At 38.9% G+C, this 18,077-nt stretch overlaps 1 protein-coding gene across 1 annotated transcript; it reads right to left on the minus strand.

The window, feature by feature from the left end:
* Positions 1 to 16,190: 16,190 nt before the first annotated feature.
* On the minus strand, positions 16,191 to 17,834 carry LOC130864644 (heterogeneous nuclear ribonucleoprotein A1-like). The gene has a single exon (XM_057755311.1). It carries the CDS (start codon positions 17,778 to 17,780, stop codon positions 16,818 to 16,820), a length of 963 nt encoding a protein of 320 aa, XP_057611294.1. The 5' UTR covers positions 17,781 to 17,834; the 3' UTR covers positions 16,191 to 16,817.
* Between the last annotated feature and the right edge of the window lie 243 nt (positions 17,835 to 18,077).

The raw sequence follows: 18,077 nt of genomic DNA on the forward strand, positions 1-18,077 counted from the left end.
GCAGGTCCAGCAGATCAGGCACTCCTCTCTGTGGGGGCGGGGAAGACTGGACCAAGGACTCCTCTCCAACTCCTTTTATTCGGACTCCTCTATGGGGGTGTTTGCAGCTGTGATGTCATTGGGACTGCCATTCCTTTACTGTATATGCAGTCATCCAGCTTTATTTTCTTTCTGTGAAAAAAGCATAAACACATCCTCAACCCCAAATTAATACAGGGTCGGGTGTTTTTATAATTCATTGCAAGGGCTTTTTCATCTTGCCTTAACAAAGGTCACCTTGGTGCTATCATGTCAGATCTGTCTGTAGCTTTATACTTTTAAGTTGTTTTCAAGGAACCATGCTAAAAGGAAATCCCACACTAGCTCAGAATTGAGTATAATAAAGGGTTATGTATTTAGGGGTAGACTCACAGATCTCAGTCCTCTGCTCGATCAGGGAATAGGAACCAAATCCCACAGCCGGAAGAGAGAGAGAATGCGTGCTTTACATTGGCAGTTATAGTATATGAGGCCATATACTATAAGCAGTTAACTTAAAGGCTACTGGCTGTAGGATTTCCTACAGCACCTCCCCCTTTTGTTTAAATAAGAAAATTCTAAGCCTAATACAAAATTATATACAATAAGAACAAATATCAGGTATAAAAATTATAATTACAACCTGCCTAAACAATATCAAGCAAGAAACATGTGATAAGTGTTTCAATAATTATCCTATCCTAAGGAGTTTAAGTCTTGTATTATAAATAACTTGATCAAGTCATGAGCGGAAAGTAACTCTGACTATCTAGCTTCAACCCTATCAAAGACCCAAGAAGGGAAATAATATTACTTGAGTAAACAGGAAGTGCAATCAAACAACTTCTAAAATGTGCAACAAATGACAGAGACAACTGGCTACCTGGGCAATCACCCAAAGTCTCATTTGCAACATTGGAGCAACCAGCTTGGGCTAAGGCCTAGAGTAACTGACAGACCATTTTTAAGGGCAGGAAGTTTTTCAAAACTGTCTTACCCTGTCTTGGCAAAATTTGAGAGTCTTTTTTCTGGTATCTTGCTTGTCCTGTCTGGACATCGTGCATTTTGTCAGTGGTCGATGCATGGGTAATTCCTTGCCCAAAGACCAGTTTTGCCAAGAATAAAACAAGCTCCAAGTGGAGTGTCATTGGTGCTCAACATTCTCTCAGAAATAGATCAGTGTTGCCAGGAGCAATCGTGTCTCACATCAACCCTAAGTTATTTAAATGCCATATTCTACAGTTCTTTAAAGTGGTTGAAGATTACCTATCTATGTGGAATACAATCTCTATGTATCTAAAGAACCTGATTAGTCTAACTATAAGTATGACAAACATGGATGACTATTGACCTATAATTCTTAATACCTATATAACTTAAAGTAGACTAAGATTTCATATTAGAATATTAAACAGTCTTTAAACAATGGTGCAACAAATGAGAACAATGTATAAGTATGTTGAGCAGAGTTAGAAATGTCTATTAAAATATGATAAATATATCCTAAAATTGTATCAGTATATAAAATGTCTTAAGCAGCAGAAAAAGCATGCATGCATATCATATGATAAAATAACTTTGCCTAGGTATACAAATTTTGTTGATGAAAATACGAACATTTCAATATAATTTAAGTTTGTATCAATATACAAGAATCTACCAATGTAAATTGCTTATAAATAATAGCTCACAAGTATTCACTCTATTACTCACTATTATTAGTGTGAGTAAGCTCACACCAATCTATTATCCCATCCAATTTCCCCCCTTTTTTTCAAAGAGATCCCTGAGCCTACATAATTTCTCCCAACCCCCAATGCTATAACAATTATAATCAATCCCTAAATAATGTGCCTAACCCTGAGGACAAAAACTTTGTTGGGACAGGGGACGTGGTCTTCTAGAATTACTTCCAGCTGTCATGGGGGCGATGTTCTTTCTATGGGATCCTGTGAAAGTAGAATGATGGTTAAGTTCCATGATTACTGTCTGGTATAATTGCAAATAGTCTCTGAGTATTCAGTAGGGTTTTTCCGAGGTTCCTATTTGGAGTTCTGGCCAGAACATTGTAAAAAAGTGCACCATTTTAGCTAATCAAGTTGGAACCATCTTGAGCAGCTGGTACTCAAAACAAGTCTTATAGTAGTGTTATCAGCATCACGATGTCATATCAACAAGGTGGAGTTGTTGTTGTGGGGAACCATCTTCTTCCTGGAAACTTCAAAGATTACTGCAGGAAAATTCATTGTTCATTGTGGAAAACTTAAACATTATTTATATAAACCTATATATATATATGTATATATATGTGTATATATATATTCAATGAAAGGTACAATAGAGACAAAAATAGGTATGAAGAAAAGTAAAATTTTCTAAATTCTTTATTCTTTCTGTTCCATACCAGACAACTCTTGACATGAGACAGAAAACATTATTTATACAGACATATATTCAGTGAAAGGTACAATAGAGACAAAAATAGGTATGAAGAAAAGTATTTTTTTTCTAAATTATTTCTTCTTTCTGTCACATACCATGGCTCCTGACATGAGACAGAAACTCTGAATTTTTATTTTAACAACATGCTTGGATTTAGAGAAGGATAGAGCCATTGTTCAACTCCAAAGCTGTTGTAATATGAGCGGCAGGGCTGCGTCCCCGGCACCCAGCCGCCCGCATGGCTTATGCCCCAAAATAATTACATGGAAACTGTATTTTTTTAAACACTGCCTGGCCCATTAGTTCTAGCCTCTTATTGGCTAGCTCTTACATATTGATTTAACCCATTTCTAATATTCTGTGTAGCACCATGAGCTGGCTTACCAGGGAAGATCTTAACCTGCGTCTGTCTGGACTGGGAGAATCATGGCGACTCCTTACTCGGCTTCTTCTTTTTAGCATTTTGTTTTGTCTACTCCACCCACCTAAGAGTTGGCTTATCAAATGGGCCTAAGCAGTTTCTTTATTAGTTAACCAATGAAAGCAACAGATAGATAAAGACCCACCTCCATCACAAAGCCAGCTTTGATTTTTAAGTGAGTCACGATTATTATTCTAATTAATATTCAGAAATTCTTACCCTCAGATTACCTGTTTTCATAAGTGATAATTCTCTTTGCTTGGTGATCCTATCTGGGTGATTATCTTTTCCTCTTTAGGCATCTAGATGTCCAGGATCTCTTGACTTTATGAAGATGAGTATTTTTCTGCAAAGACAATAGCAGAACCCTGCCCCAAAACTTACGAGGTTTCCTTAACACCTGATTAGTTGTTATCTGTATGGATAAGCCATCATTTCTTTCTCAAGAGTTTTCTCTTTTTCAAACAAAATCTTTATTAATTTTGATGTATCCATAACTTTTTTTATCCTGTGGAAACAAGAGCAAAACCCTTCCCACAACATAGCACATCTCCTGGCTTCCATTGTGAGGTCAACATATCCTTGAAATACACTGGCTGATTTAATTCAGAAGACTTTTCTATTATTCAATGTCTTTCTGCTGCTGTTGTCCCTTTTTCATTAGCGTTAAGAAAATTCAAGGTTAATAGAGCATTATGTAGTCTATTTCTGGGGGTATTTTTTGTCCCTTTCTGTTTGTTTAACATATCCTTTATAGTTTGATTTGATCTTTCTATAACTGCCTGACCTGTAGGATTGCTTGGTATACCTGAAATATGTTTTCTATTATAATAAGCAAAAGAAAAAAAACCTGTTTTATTTTCTTAGAGACATATGTTATATTTGTGCAGGTATATCCATGATGGCCATAACTTCTAATAAATGCATAATTATTAAATTAGCCTTTTCTGAGCTCAAAGCAGTTGCCCATTGAAATCCTGAATAAGTGTCAATGGTGTGGTATACAGATTTTAATTTTCCAAATTCTGCAAAGTGGAACACATTCATCTGCCAGATCTCATTCCTTTTAGTACCCTTTGGATTGCTCCCTGCATGGACTAGTGTTTGGTTATAAAGAGCAAGTAGGACATCTCTTTATATTCTCCTTAGCTTTTTGCCATGTAATAGAAAACTCTTTAAACCTTTGCTATTGACATGATGTTTCTTATGAAATTCTGAGGCCTTTAACACACTTACAATCAATAATTGATCAATTTCTTCATTACTTTGTGCTAGAGAACCTGGCAGACCCATATGGGATTGGATGTGTGTTATGTATATGGGACAAAGCCTAGTCCTAATTATATTTTGAACCTGTATGAATAATAAAATTAATTCTGTATCATCTGGTATAAATTCAGTGGTTCCGATATGCAGGACTACTCTTTCTGTATATTGTGAATCAGTAACTATATTGAGAGGTTCTTTAAAATCCCTTAGTACCATGAGAATATCATATAATTCTGCCTTTTAGACAGAATTATAAGGGATTTTTCTACCTTACTTAAATCTTATTTGTAACCTGCCTTTCCTGATTTATTTGCATCAGTACAGAATGTACAGGCTCCAGGTATTGGTGTGTCCCATACAATGCTGGGAAGGATCCAAGAAGTTCTCTTTATATGGTTAATTCTATCACTTTTGGATAATTGTTATTAATCTCTCCTAAAATAATTAGCACAAGCTCTTTGCCAAGATTCATTGTCTTCTAATAATTTTTTAAATTTCATCAATAACGAAAGGTACTATAATATCTGCTGGGTTGACAAAGTTTCAGTTTTTCTTTTATAATTAATTCAGAGACCTTCTCCACATAAGTTTTTAATTTTTTACTTGGTTTATGTGGTAACAAGATCCATTCCAAAATGATATCTTCCCTCTGTATTAAAATTCCTGTAGGGGAAATTTTGGAAGGTAGTATGATTAGAATGAAATTAAGATTTGGATTCGCCCTATTCTCATGTGCCTTCTGCAATTTTTCTTCAATGACAATCAATTCCTTTTCTGCTTCAGTTGTTAATTATCTGGGACTATTTAAGTCTTTGTCACCATCTAAGGTTTTGTTTAAATGAACTATTACAGCTGGTCATAGATTGGAAATGTTTCCTAACAATCTTTGAAATTCATTGAGTCCACAATTGGTCTCCCAATTTTTGCCTTTTGTGTTCTAATTATAACCTAGGTAATTGATAGAATCTCCTCTCTGTATTTTTTTCAGGAGCAATTTGTAGTCCCCATTTTGGCAAAACTTTCTTCTTCAAACATTCTTTCTAAAGTGTCTATGTTTGAATCAGATAGCAAAATGTCATCCATGTGATGGTAAATTATAGATTTAGGAAATTGTTTATGTATTATTTCCAATGACTGACTTACAAAGTATTGGAATAGGTAGGGCTGTTGAGCATTCCCTGTGGGAGGATGGTCCACTAGTATCTCCTGGTAGGTTGAGAATTATAATAAGTAGGCACTGTGAAGACAACTTTTTTCTGTCCTTTTCTTGTAAAGGTTTAGTGAAGAAACAATCTTTTAAATCAATAACTATAAGAGGCCATCCTTTTGGTAATTGAAAGGCAGAGGAATTACAGATTGTAGAGGTCCATAGGTTGAATTACCTTGTTGACAGTTCTTAGATCTGTCACCATTCTCTATTTAACAGATTTCTTTTTAACAACAAATACAGGATAATTCCAAGGGCTGGTTGATTCTTCAATACGGTGAGCATCTAGTTGCTCCTGTATCTGTTAGCTGTTCTAAAGCCTGCAGTTTGTCTTATGTTAACGGCCACTGTTTAACTCAAATTGGTTTCTCAGTTAACCATTTTATGTGCTGGGGGATGGGTGGAGGAAGATGAGGGGATGGTGGAGAGGAAGGTAGGGGATAGCGGAGAGGAAGGTGGGAGATGGTGGGGAGGAAGGGACTCGCCCTGGTTTGTCTGGGTCAGTATATGCTTCATGGCTACTTAAGACTATACTTGCTTGCATCAGAAGTCAAGGAGACTATGGCCACTGGTGTTATATGATTCTAGCATCAAGATCAGGTGTACTTTTTCCTATATCTCAGCCCATCTAGTCCCATCATGGACTCTGTCCCATGGGCAATGAAGGGAATTAGGCAGGCAGTCTGCACTGGCTTCCTTTCTCAGTGGAAACTTGGGCTGTTTCCCCCTGGCTGTCACTCCTGTTGGTAGATATACATCTTCCCTATTTTTCTGCTGCTTGAAGACAGACATACAGCAGTCAATAGATCCTTTGGTTAGGAGAACTTCTTCCTGATTTTTGAATACTGTTCCTTGTGAACAGACAGTAAGTGCTCAGGGAATAAGCTTGCACAGAAGGTGTCTGAACTCATCAAGGGCTATAACAGGTCAGAAGAAGATGAAAAATTATCAATTACCATAAGATTTGTGCATTCATGGAAAATATGTATGAGTTTTTTTATTGATAATTTATACCATTTATGAAAACATAAAGAATAAATACAGTATATTTAGTAGGCAATTAACTTGTATAACCACAAGAAAGGTAGGTATAGATTAAGTGTGTCTAAGAATCATTGCTCTTTGATAGTGTGTTTGCATGTTCTGGGTTTGTGTTCTGGCTGCTTGGCTGTATGAGTATCTGTGTGTATGTACTATGCACTTTTCTTTTTGAAAGATCATTATTGTGGTATTTATCGGTTGTGTGTAAATTCATGTCTCCACCTAGGCTGAATTCAGGTCATAGAGAGACAAATGTGTGACTAAGTAACACGACCACTTTAATCTGATGTGGAACTAAAGTTACGGTGCATTGATATGTTTATTTGTGTATACATTTGTGTTTTTAAGCTGTTTTATCTTATTTTAGGTAGCTCCCAGCTGGGTCCTCCTTAAGGTAAATGGGTAGCTTTTGGCCGTATGACTTGAAATCATTTCAACACTGCCATATTTACAATCTTGGGACCATGATAGTGGCTAAATTCTTGGGCTCTGCTCTCACACACATCTTGGTTCAAATCTCTAATTTTGATCTTTCAAAGTGACATGACATTGGGGTTGAACCCTGAGAAACTCAATTAATTTTCTGAACCGTAAAATGTGATAAGACCAAGGATTTATTACAACATGTGTTATGAACATGCAAAATATGGCAGATTAGCTCATGAGTCATTTCTTAACTGTCTATGGGGGATTATTTTTGGCAGTAACAGAGGAGGCAGGCTCCTTTAAGACCCCTTGCCAAACTTTACCTCACTACATTCTCTCTTCATTCTTTTTTTATTGACTTTTATTGATCTCTACATTTTTCTTTGCTCCCCTCCCTGTCTCTCCCCTCCCCTTCAATCCTTTCCCATGGTCCCCATGCTCCCAATTTATTCAGGAGATCTTATCTTTTTCTACTTCCTATATATGTTTCTCTTAGGGCCCTCATTGTTGTCTAGGTTCTCTGGGATTGTGAATTGTAGGCTGGCTTTCTTTGCTTTATGTCTAAAAGCCACTTTTGAGTTAGTACATATGATATTTGTCTTTCTGGGTCTGGGTTACCTCACTAAATATGATGTTTTCTAGCTTCATCCATTTGCCTGAAAATTTCAAGATGTCATTATATTTTTCCTGCTGTAAGTAAATGTACCACATTTTCCATATCCATTCTTTGGTTGAGGGGCATTTGGTTGAGGTTCTGGCTATGACAAACAATGCTGCTATGAACATAGTTGAGCACATGTCCTTGTGGTACTATTAAGCATCCTTTGGGTATATACCCAAAAGTGGTATTGCTAGGTCTTGAGGAAGGATTTTTCTTAATTTTCTGAGAAATCACCATATCCAAAAAGGCTGTACCAGTTTGTACTTCCATCAGTAATGCAGGAGTGTTTCCTTTACCCCACATCCTCTTCAGCATAAGTTGTCATCAGTATTTTTGATCTAGGCCATTCTTACAGGTGTGTGTTTTGAGTTGCACTTCTCTGATGGCTAAGGATGTCAAGCATTTCCTTAAGTGTCTTTCAGCCATTTTAGATTCTTCTGTTGAGAGTTCTCTGTTTAGGTCTGCACCCCATTTTTATATGATTATTTGTTTTTTTGATGACAAATTTCTTGAGTTCTTTGTATATTTTGGAGATCAGACCTCTGTCTGATATGGGGTTGATGAAAATCTTTTCCCATTTTGTAGGCTGTTGTTTTGTCTTGTTGACCATGTCCTTTGCTTTACAGAAGCTTCTCAGTTTTAGGAGGTCCTATTTATTAATTGTTTCTCTCAGTGTCTGTGCCACTTGGGTTATATTTAGTAAGTGGTCTCCTGTGCCAATGTGTTCAAGTGTACTTCCCACTTTTTCTTCTATGAGGTTTAGTGTGGTTGGCTTTATGCTAGGTCTTTGATCCATTTGGACTTGAGTTTTGTCCATGGCAATAGATTTGGATCTATTTTCATTCTTCTACATGTTGATATCCAGTTATGCCATTTGTTGAATATGCTTTCTTCTTTCTATTTTATATTTTTGCATCTTTGTCAAAATCAGGTGTTCGTAGGTGTGTGGATTAATATCTGGGTCTTCTGTTCAGCTCCATTGGTTCTCCTGTCTGTTTTTATGCCAATACCAGGATATTTTCAGTACTGTAGCTCTGTAGTAGAGTTTGAAGTCATGAATTGTGATGCCTCCAGAAGTTCCTTTATGAACAGGATTGTTTTGGCTACCATGGGATTTTTGCTTTTCATATGAAGTTGATTACCATTCTTTTGAGGTCTGTGAAGATTTTTTTCTGGGATTTTGATGGGCATTGCATTGAATATATAAATTAGTTTTGGTAAGATTGCCATTTTTTTTTACTATGTTAATTCTACCTACCCAAGAGCATGGGAGATCGTTTCATTTTCTGGTGTCTTCTTCAATTTCTTTCTTCAAAGATTTAAAGTTCTTGCCATACAGGTCTTCCACTTCTTTAGTTAGTGTTACTCCAAGATAGTTTATGCTATCTGATTTTTTTTCTCAGCCCATTTATCATCTTTGTAAAGGAGGGCTACTGAGTTTTTTGAGTCAATTTTGTATCCTGATACATGACTGAAAGCGTTTATGAGTTGTAGAAGTTCCTTGGTAGAATTTTTGGGATCCCTTATGTAAACTATCATATCATCAGCAAACAGTGAGAGTTTGACTTCTTCTTTTCCAATTTGTATCCCCTTGATCTCCTTTTATTGTCTTATCACTCTGGCTAGGACCTCAAGAACTATATTGAATAGATATGGACAGAGTGTATAATTTTGTCATGCTCCTGATTTCAGTGGGATCACTGTGAGTTTCTCTCCATTTAGTTTGATGTTGGCTGTTGGTTTGCTGTATATTGCCTTTATTATGCTTAGGTATGTTCCTTGTATCCCTGCTCTCTCCAAGACCTTTATCATGAAGGGATGTTGTGTTTTGTTGAAGGACTTTTTAGCATCTAATGGGATGATCATGTGGTTTTATTTTTTAGTTTGTTTATAATGGTGGATTACATTGACAGATTTTTGTATGTTGAACCATCCCTGTATGTCTGGAATGAAGCCGACTTGATCATGGTAGATGATGGTTCTGATGTGTTCTTGGATTTGATTTGCCAGTATTTTATTTAGTACTTTTGCATCAATGTCCATGAGTGATATTGGTTTATAATTTTTTTCTTTGTAATGTTTTTATGTGGTTTGTGTATCAGGGTAATTGTAACCTCATAAAAAGTGTTTGGCAATGTTCCTTCCATTTCTATTGTGTGAAATAATTTGAGAAGTATTAGTATTAGTTCTTCTCTGAAAATTTTGTAGAATTCTGAGCTGAAACCATCTGGTCCTAGGCTTTTTTGGTTGGGAGTCTTTTGATGACTGTTTTCTTTAAGGGATTTGTTGATGTCTTTCAATTTTTATTTGTGTTTTCCTCCATTTCCTTGAGGAAATTTTTCATTTCCTCTTCAAGGGCCTCTAACATTCTCTTAAAGTTATTTTTTAGGTCATTTTCTTCTGATTCATCTAAATTTGGTTGCTCAAGTCTTGTTGTTGTAGGGCTACTAGTTTTTATTGGTGTCATGTTGTTCTTTGTGGTGTTGTGTGTGTTCTTACCTTGTCTGCCCATCTTTTCTTCTGATTAGTATAGTTGGGGCTGTGTCTCTGGTAATTAATCTTCCAGGTGCCAGTGGGTCCAAGGCTCAGATAGTTGCTCTTCATGGTGTAGTCAGGGCCATGGTTCTGGTCACTCCATATTCTTGGAGGTCACTCAGCACTCCCAAGGTCACTCTGCAATATGGGATGTCATTTGGGCTTGCTCCCATGGAAATTGCTTGCTTGGGGATGTTTCTGATGAGGTTGCTGCATTAGGCCTGCTCTGACAGAGTTGCTGGCTCAGGTCTGCTCCGGCAGAGGTCACCAATTCATGCCTGGTCCAGCAAAAGTCTGTGGTTTATGCCTGTTCCCGCAGTGGTGACTCCCTTGTACTTACTCCTGTGCCAGTTGTTGCCTCAGGCCTGCTCCAGTGGGGTCACTGGCTCAAGCCTGCTCCAGTGGAGGTCACTGCCTTGGGCCTGCTCTAGCTGAGGTAGGTGGCTCTAACCTCTTCCCACAGAAGTTCCTGACTTTGGCCTGTTCCCTTGGAGGTCCCTGACTTTCATCCAGTTCTGCAGAGGTCTCTGACTTGGGCCTGCTCCTTCAGTGTTCGCTCCCTTGTACCTGATCCTATGGAGTTCGCTGCCTTAGGTCTGCTCCAGCAGAGATCAGTGGCGCAGGCCTGTTTCCACAGATATCCCTGACCTAGGTCTGCTCCCATGGAGGTCCCTGGCTTAGGCCTGGTCCTGCAGAGGTCTCTGGCTCTGGCCTACTCCCTTGGAGGTCCCAGACTTGTACCTGGACCCTCAGAGGTCTCTGGCTCTGGCCTTTCTCTTCATTTTTGAGTATGTCCAGCTCCCTCTTTTACATAAATGGTGATTTAAATAAATAAAGGTCATTTTTGCAGACAGAAGTTTCTGTCCCACCCAGTCCCATAGCCATTCAGTCCCAAAGAAACACACAGAGACTTATGTTAATTATAAACTGTTTGGCCTATTAGCTCAGGATTATTATTAACTAATTTTTCCTTTTCTCCTTTTTTATACATTTTTTATTGATATGTATTGAGCTCTACATTTTTCTCTGCTTTTTGCCCTGCCTCCCCCTTTCAACCTTCCCCCAAGATCCCCATGCTCCCAATTTACTCAGGAGATCTTGTCCTTTTATACTTTCTACTTCCCACGTAGATTAGATCTATGTAAGTCTCTCTTAGTGTCCGCATTGTTGTCTAAGTTCTCTGGGATTGTGGCTTGTCGGTTGGCTTTCTTTGCTTTATGTTTAAAAACCACCTATGAGTGAATACATGTGATAATTGTCTGTCTGTGTCTGGATTACCTCACTTAAAATAATGTTTTCTAGATCCATCCATTTTCCTGAAAATTCAAGCTCTTGTTATTTTTTTCTGCTGTGTAGTACTCCATTGTATAAATGTACCACATTTTCCTTATCCATTCTTCGATTGAGGGGCATTTAGCTTCTGGCTATGAGAAACAAAGCTGCTATGAACATGGTTGAGCACATGTCCTTGTGGCATGATTGAGCATCCTTTGGATATATACCCAAAAGTGGTATTATTGGGTCTTGAGGAAGGTTGTTTCCTAGTTTTCTGAGAAACCACCACGCTTACATCCAAAGGGGTTGTACCAGCTTGCATTCCCATCAGCAATGCAGAAGTGTTCCCTTTTCCCCACAACCTCTCTAGCATAAGTTGTCATCACTGTTTTTGATTTTGGCCATTCTTACAGGTGTAAGATGGAATCTCAGAGTTGTTTTGATTTGCATTTCTCTGATGACTGAGGTTGTCTTTCAGCCATTTTAGATTCCTCTGTTGAGAGTTCTCTCTTTAGGTCTGGACTCCATTTTTTTTATTGGATAATGTGATCTTCTGGTATCCAATTTCTTGAGTTCTTTGTATATTTTGGAGATTAGCCCTCTGTCTGATGTGGGATTGATGAAGATCTTTTCCCTTTCTGTAGGCTGTTGTTTTGTCTTGTTGACTATGTCTTTTGCTTTACAGAAGCTTTTCAGTTTTAGGAGGTCCCATTTATTAATTGTTTCTCTCAGTGTCTGTGCCGCTGGGGTTCTATTTAGGAAGTGGTTCCTTGTGCCAATGTGTTCAAGTGTACTTCCCCTTCTATAAGGCTCAGTGTGGCTAGCTTTGATCCATTTGGACTTGACTAATTTTTCAACTTAAATTAACTCATAATTCTTGTCTATGTTTAGCCACAAGGTTTGGATCCTTTTCTCTGTGCAGCATTCTCATCTTGTTTCCTCTGCATCTGGATGATGACTGACTCTCTCTTCCTCTTGCAAGAATTTTCCTCTTCTGGTTGCCCCACCTATACTTCCTTCTTGACTACTGGCCAATCAGTGTTTTATTAAACCAATACGAGTGACAAATCTTTACAGTGTACAAGAGCATTATCCCACAGCACATCTTTTTTGATCATTCTACTATCAAATTTGATTATTTATTTGACCTCCAATCCCTAGATTTTCTTTCAGAGATACTTGAGTTTCAAGATGTTTGATTTAATATACACCAGGGGGTTGTCAGACATCAGCAGAAGATCTAAGTTACCATGTGTTTCTCTTCCTCACTGAGATGATCACCTGCCTGCTCTCTCTGCTCTTCTAGGCTCTCAGAGAGCCTTATCTACCAGGTACCAGAGCCTTGACACCATGGCCATTTCCTGGATTTCATTATCCTGCCTTCCATATGTGATTTGTGATTCAACTCTCACTGGATAAAGTTCCAAACTGCGTTCCAGGAAACACACAAGATCAGGATTGATCAAACATTGTGTGCCTTTCTCTGTGGCTTCACATTCTTTTTCACACTAAGGACAAAACAAAAATGAAAATCCCACTTCTGTAAACTACATTACAAAATCAATGTCTGCTTTATAAGCATGCATGAATCTCTGCTGCCTGTTGGAATTAAATCATATAAATGTTCCTTGCAAATGTAATGTGTGATGTGACTATACATTTTGGTTCTCCCAGGAAAAGCTTGGTATAGAACTGTTGTACTGACATAATTATTATACAGCTAACCATCTACTCTCAAACATTAGAATAAACAATAAATTACAGGGTCATTCTAGGTATGTATGTTGGCAGGTAATTATATAGTGGTACTGTGTGACTTTGAAGTTCTGAAATAATTTCAGACTCATCTAACTTCCCTCTTTCTTTCTCTCTCTGTCTGTTTCAGTCCCTAAGATTTTTGAGCTGCATAGCTGATGCTAGCTAGCTTCAAGATCATGAGCCCCATGCCGTGGCTTCCACTGATTACTGCATCTACCTTGGATTTGTTCATATAAAAGTCATCAGGAATTGTGAGCATCAAGTCTCACCTCAGTGACTTGGACCAACTGCTTAATCACCTGAGATTTAGATGTATAAATCCCAAATTTAAGAATATAATGTTATCAATGCCCATACTGGGCTCATTCAGCATCAATTATGATCAATCTGATGGTATTATGATCAATTCTGATGGTTATGATTCTACTACACTCTCAAAACCATACAGTACAACAAAGTTCTCAGTTCTTGACATGAGAAGCTTCCAGGGGCAAATTTTTAAGTCTGTTTCTGTGTATTTGGACACAGAGAGAGAAGAAGTGAGGAGAGAGAGAGAGAGAGCGAGAGAGAGAGCACACACACGAGAGACAGAGATTGAGAAGAGATTTTTTACTACTGTTGCTACTGCAGGGAGCCAATCCACATGGTCCAGATGTACAGGATCTAGGAGCTGGGTCTCTACATGCCCAGGGAGTGTGGAAGTCTAGAAGGTTAATGATTTTTTGTTTGTTTTGTTTTCTAGACAGAGTGTAAAAGTCCTAGATGTCCTAGAACTAGCTCTGTAGACCAGGCTGCCTTGAACTCACAGAGATCCACCTGTCTCTGCCTCCCAAGTGCTGGGATTAAAGGCACATGTCACTACCACCTAGCATTTTTTTTTAAATAGCAGTACCTAAGCCTGGCCTAGTGTCCATTTCACTGTCCTATTTTTCAGGGATTCTGTAATCTAGTAGTATGTTTTTGTTGTTGTTGAATAGGTTCTACTACAACAGCTGGCATGGATAAATGAGATAATGTGCAGGAGTTTTCGATAAGATTATTACATGTATTAGCACAGATTTCTCCCAAATCCCCATAGCTAGAAAACATTATCTCTTTGAAGAAGAGAGAACTTTGGCACATACAGGAAACATTGCCTAAGCTGCTGCAGAAGTGTACTGATGAGGAAGGGGTCTTTTCATCTTGTTGGTGAGAGTTTTCGTTCCTCTCCTGTTTGGTATTCTGTGTGATGCTGATAGGATATAGGGTTCAAGAAGGACTCTTGCCATCTGTTAGATTCCCTGTGATAAAAGCACTGTTTGGACTATACTTGAGTAAGTGAAAAATTTGTACTGTGTCCTGAAGGAAGCCTTGCTTGCACTGGGTATAAAACTTTGTGTTCAGAATTTAAGATTCAGACAGTAAAGCAAATAGTTTGTCTGAATTTTGATGCAGTCAGTCTCCTGAGAAAAAGCATGTGTCTGTCGTGTCAATTGGGTAAAGAGTTCTTTCTCTTTCATTTCCAACAGAGACAAGAGCAGTATGAAGAGGAAGAACCAGAGCAGGGGATCTGAGTTCCTCATCCTGGGGCTCCTCATCAGACCAGAGAACTGGGGCATCTTCTTCACCCTGTTGCTGGTCATGTACTTGACCACAGTACTGGGGAACCTGCTCATCTTCCTGCTCCTCCACACCCCCATGTACTTCTGCCTTCATGGGCATCTCTTCCTCATCAGTCACTGCCCCAGAGATACTCAGGACCATTCAGACTCAACACCTAAGCATTCCTTATGAGGGGTGTTTCTCAAATGTATCTTTTTTTTTCTTATTTTCTGTATATGTTGGCAATTTGCTTCTTGGAGTGATGGTCTGTGATAGATATGTGGCCATCTGCCACTCACTGTATTACACTATTGATGAGGGAAGGGCTGTGTGTGAATAGGTGTTGGTTCATTTCTTGTATACATGCCTTGTTATAAACTTCTTCCCATCCCATCCATTCCTTACCTGTTTTATGAACTCAATAAGCCCTTGAAGTTGCCCTGATTAGACAATGGGATAGTGGTCTTTACTGAGGGGTGAGTGTTGACTCTTGACTCTTGTGCTTTGGATACCATTTTGGGTTCTTATGTTTGCACTGGAGCTATTGTCCTAAGGGTCTTCTCCACTATGACCTGTGAAGTTCTATCCACCTGTGGCTTTCCACCTCTTCCTAGTACTTTCTCACTATGGGACTCTTATAACTATTTATTTCTTTTCTTCCTTAAGTAATCCCTAATTTAAAGACATAATTGCTTCAGCTATGTGTGCAGTGGTGAACCCCATTCTGAACTCTTTTATCTAAAAAAGGAGGAAGAGATGTGAATGGCGAGGGAGGTCCTTCTGTCATGGGTTGCTTTTCTTGGTTAATGGATAAAGAAACTGCTTTGGCCTGTTGATAGGGCAGAATGTAGGACGGTGGAGAGAGATGCCATGGAGCCACTGGAGACAGACACCGGTTAGAACTTTAGCTAGTAAGCCACAGCCTCGTGGCAATAAACAGATTAATATAAATGGGTTAAATTAATATGTAAGAGTTAGCCAATAAGAAGCTAGAGCTAATGGGCCCAGCAGTGATTTAATTAATATAGTTTCTGTGTGATTATTTCGGGTCTAAACTAGCTGGGATGAACAAGCAGTATTTCCCACTACAGGTGAAATTGGCTCTGGGACTGTTTTTGAGAGTTATATGCTCAAGTTCATTTTCCCTTTTCCACATTTGAACAGCTAGCTATTTAATTATTTTGTACAGTGTATTTGGATCATATTTACCACCTCCTAACTAACTCCTTACAGAGTACCCTAAAGATAGACTTGGTGAGTCTTCTGTCTGTTTTTTTTGGGGGGGGGATTGAGACAGGGCTTCTAAGTAGGTATGGATTCAGTCCCAGAACTTGCTCTGTAAACCAGGCTGGCCTCGAACTCACAGAGATCCTCCTGCCTTTGCCTCCTGAGGGCTCGGGTTAAAGGCATGAACCACCATCTCCTGGCAAGTCTTTTTTCTTTTTAAATTTTTTTTCAAGAGAATTAAATTCATTTATTGATTACACATGATAACGGATGATACACAAGCTTCATTCCCATCTGTTATTTTATCTGATACCATTATTCAATTTTGATATTGTATAGGGTGTGCCAATAACCATTTTATAACCAAATTGTAACGTTGCTTGGATGATGATCCTTTTAATGGTGAAACTCAAAGTCACAATAACTGGCAGTTTAACCACACCAAGGTTTTTGAAGACAATGGCTTCCACACCCAAGCAATCATAAATAAATTCCAAATAGAATTTGGCACCACCCTGAAAGGAATTCTAACTTCACACTGTTGGGGAAGTTTACCAAGATGGCTTCAGAGTAGACTAACTTTACACAGCACATTTAAAAAAGAAAAAAAAAAAAAAAGAAAAAAAAAGACATTTATTCAGCGTCATGATCAGACTATTACATTTAGCAATCAACAGCATGGGTGAGAAGAGGTCTACAGTAAAACCCTTTGTTGGAATGCTTTACACTTTCCACAGAACAGAAACTAAAATAACCTGTTATACAATTAGTCACAAATACAGTCCTCGAGTTTGTTTGCCCATACACATGAGTATTGTCTAAAACATGTCTTCTTTGTAGCAGCTAGGCCCTGCCACCACTGTGCTTGGCTGAGTTCACAAATCTGTTGTAACCTGTAGCTTCCCTGTCACTTCTCTGGCTCTCCTCTCCTGCTAAGCTTTGTTTCCTGGCTGTAATTAGAACCTCCTGCCACTGCCATAGCTGCTGCTGCTGCTGGAACCACCATAGCCACCTTGATTTCGTGGTTTAGCGAAGTACTGGCCTCCATCACCATAAGGGCCAGAGCTTCTGCCTCCAAAGTTTCCTCCTTTCATTGGTCCAAAATTTGAAGACTGATTGTTGTAATTGCCAAAATCATTGTAGCTTCCACCACCTCCGAAATTGCTTCCATCATTACCAGATCCATTATAGCCATTCCCACTGCCGCCATATCCACCACCACCACGGCTGCCACCGAAGCCACCACGACCACTGAAGTTTCCCCCTCGACCAAAATTGTCATTGCCGCCAAAACCGCCTCCACGACCACCACCAAAGTTTCCAGAACCACTTCGACCTCTTTGGCTGGACGAAGCACTAGCCATCTCCTGCTTGGATAGGTCTTTCCTTACTTCACAGTTGTGCCCGTTCACAGTATGGTATTTCTGAATAACAATCTTGTCCACACAGTCATGGTCATCAAAGGCGACAAAAGCAAAACCTCTCTTTTTTCCACTGCCTCTGTCAGTCATGATTTCAATCACTTCAATTTTCCCATACTGCTCAAAATAATCTCTCAGGTGATGCTCTTCCGTGTCTTCTTTAATTCCACCAACAAAGATCTTTTTCACGGTTAAGTGGGCACCTGGTCTCTGAGAATCCTCTCTTGACACAGCTCTCTTAGGTTCCACAACTCTTCCATCCACCTTATGGGGCCTTGCATTCATAGCGGCATCCACTTCCTCCACAGTGGCGTACGTAACAAACCCAAAGCCCCTGGATCGTTTGGTGTTTGGATCTCTCATGACCACGCAGTCCGTGAGTGTTCCCCATTGCTCAAAATGGCTCCTCAGACTCTCGTCGGTTGTTTCGAAGCTCAGCCCTCCAATGAAGAGCTTCCGCAGCTGTTCCGGCTCCTTGGGAGACTCTGACTTAGACATGACGGCAGGGAAATGGGAGCCCTCAGCGATGCTTCCTCGGCCGCGTCAATAGCAGAAAGGCTAAATTTTTTTTTCTTTTATTAAGAACAGAGATTTTTCATATAATATATTCTAGAAACAGTTTTCCCAAACTCCATCCAGTTCCTTCCCACTTTTCCTTCCATCTAGATCCACACTCTTTTTGTCTCTCATTAAAGACATTCAGGCTCTAAGGAATAATAATAAAATAAGATTAAACAAACGCAACTTGAAATAAGACAAAACATAGAAGAAAAAAAGTTGAAGAGAAAGCTTGTG

The sequence above is a fragment of the Chionomys nivalis genome, chromosome 22, assembly GCF_950005125.1.
Source record: "Chionomys nivalis chromosome 22, mChiNiv1.1, whole genome shotgun sequence".
Lineage (NCBI taxonomy): Eukaryota > Metazoa > Chordata > Mammalia > Rodentia > Cricetidae > Chionomys > Chionomys nivalis.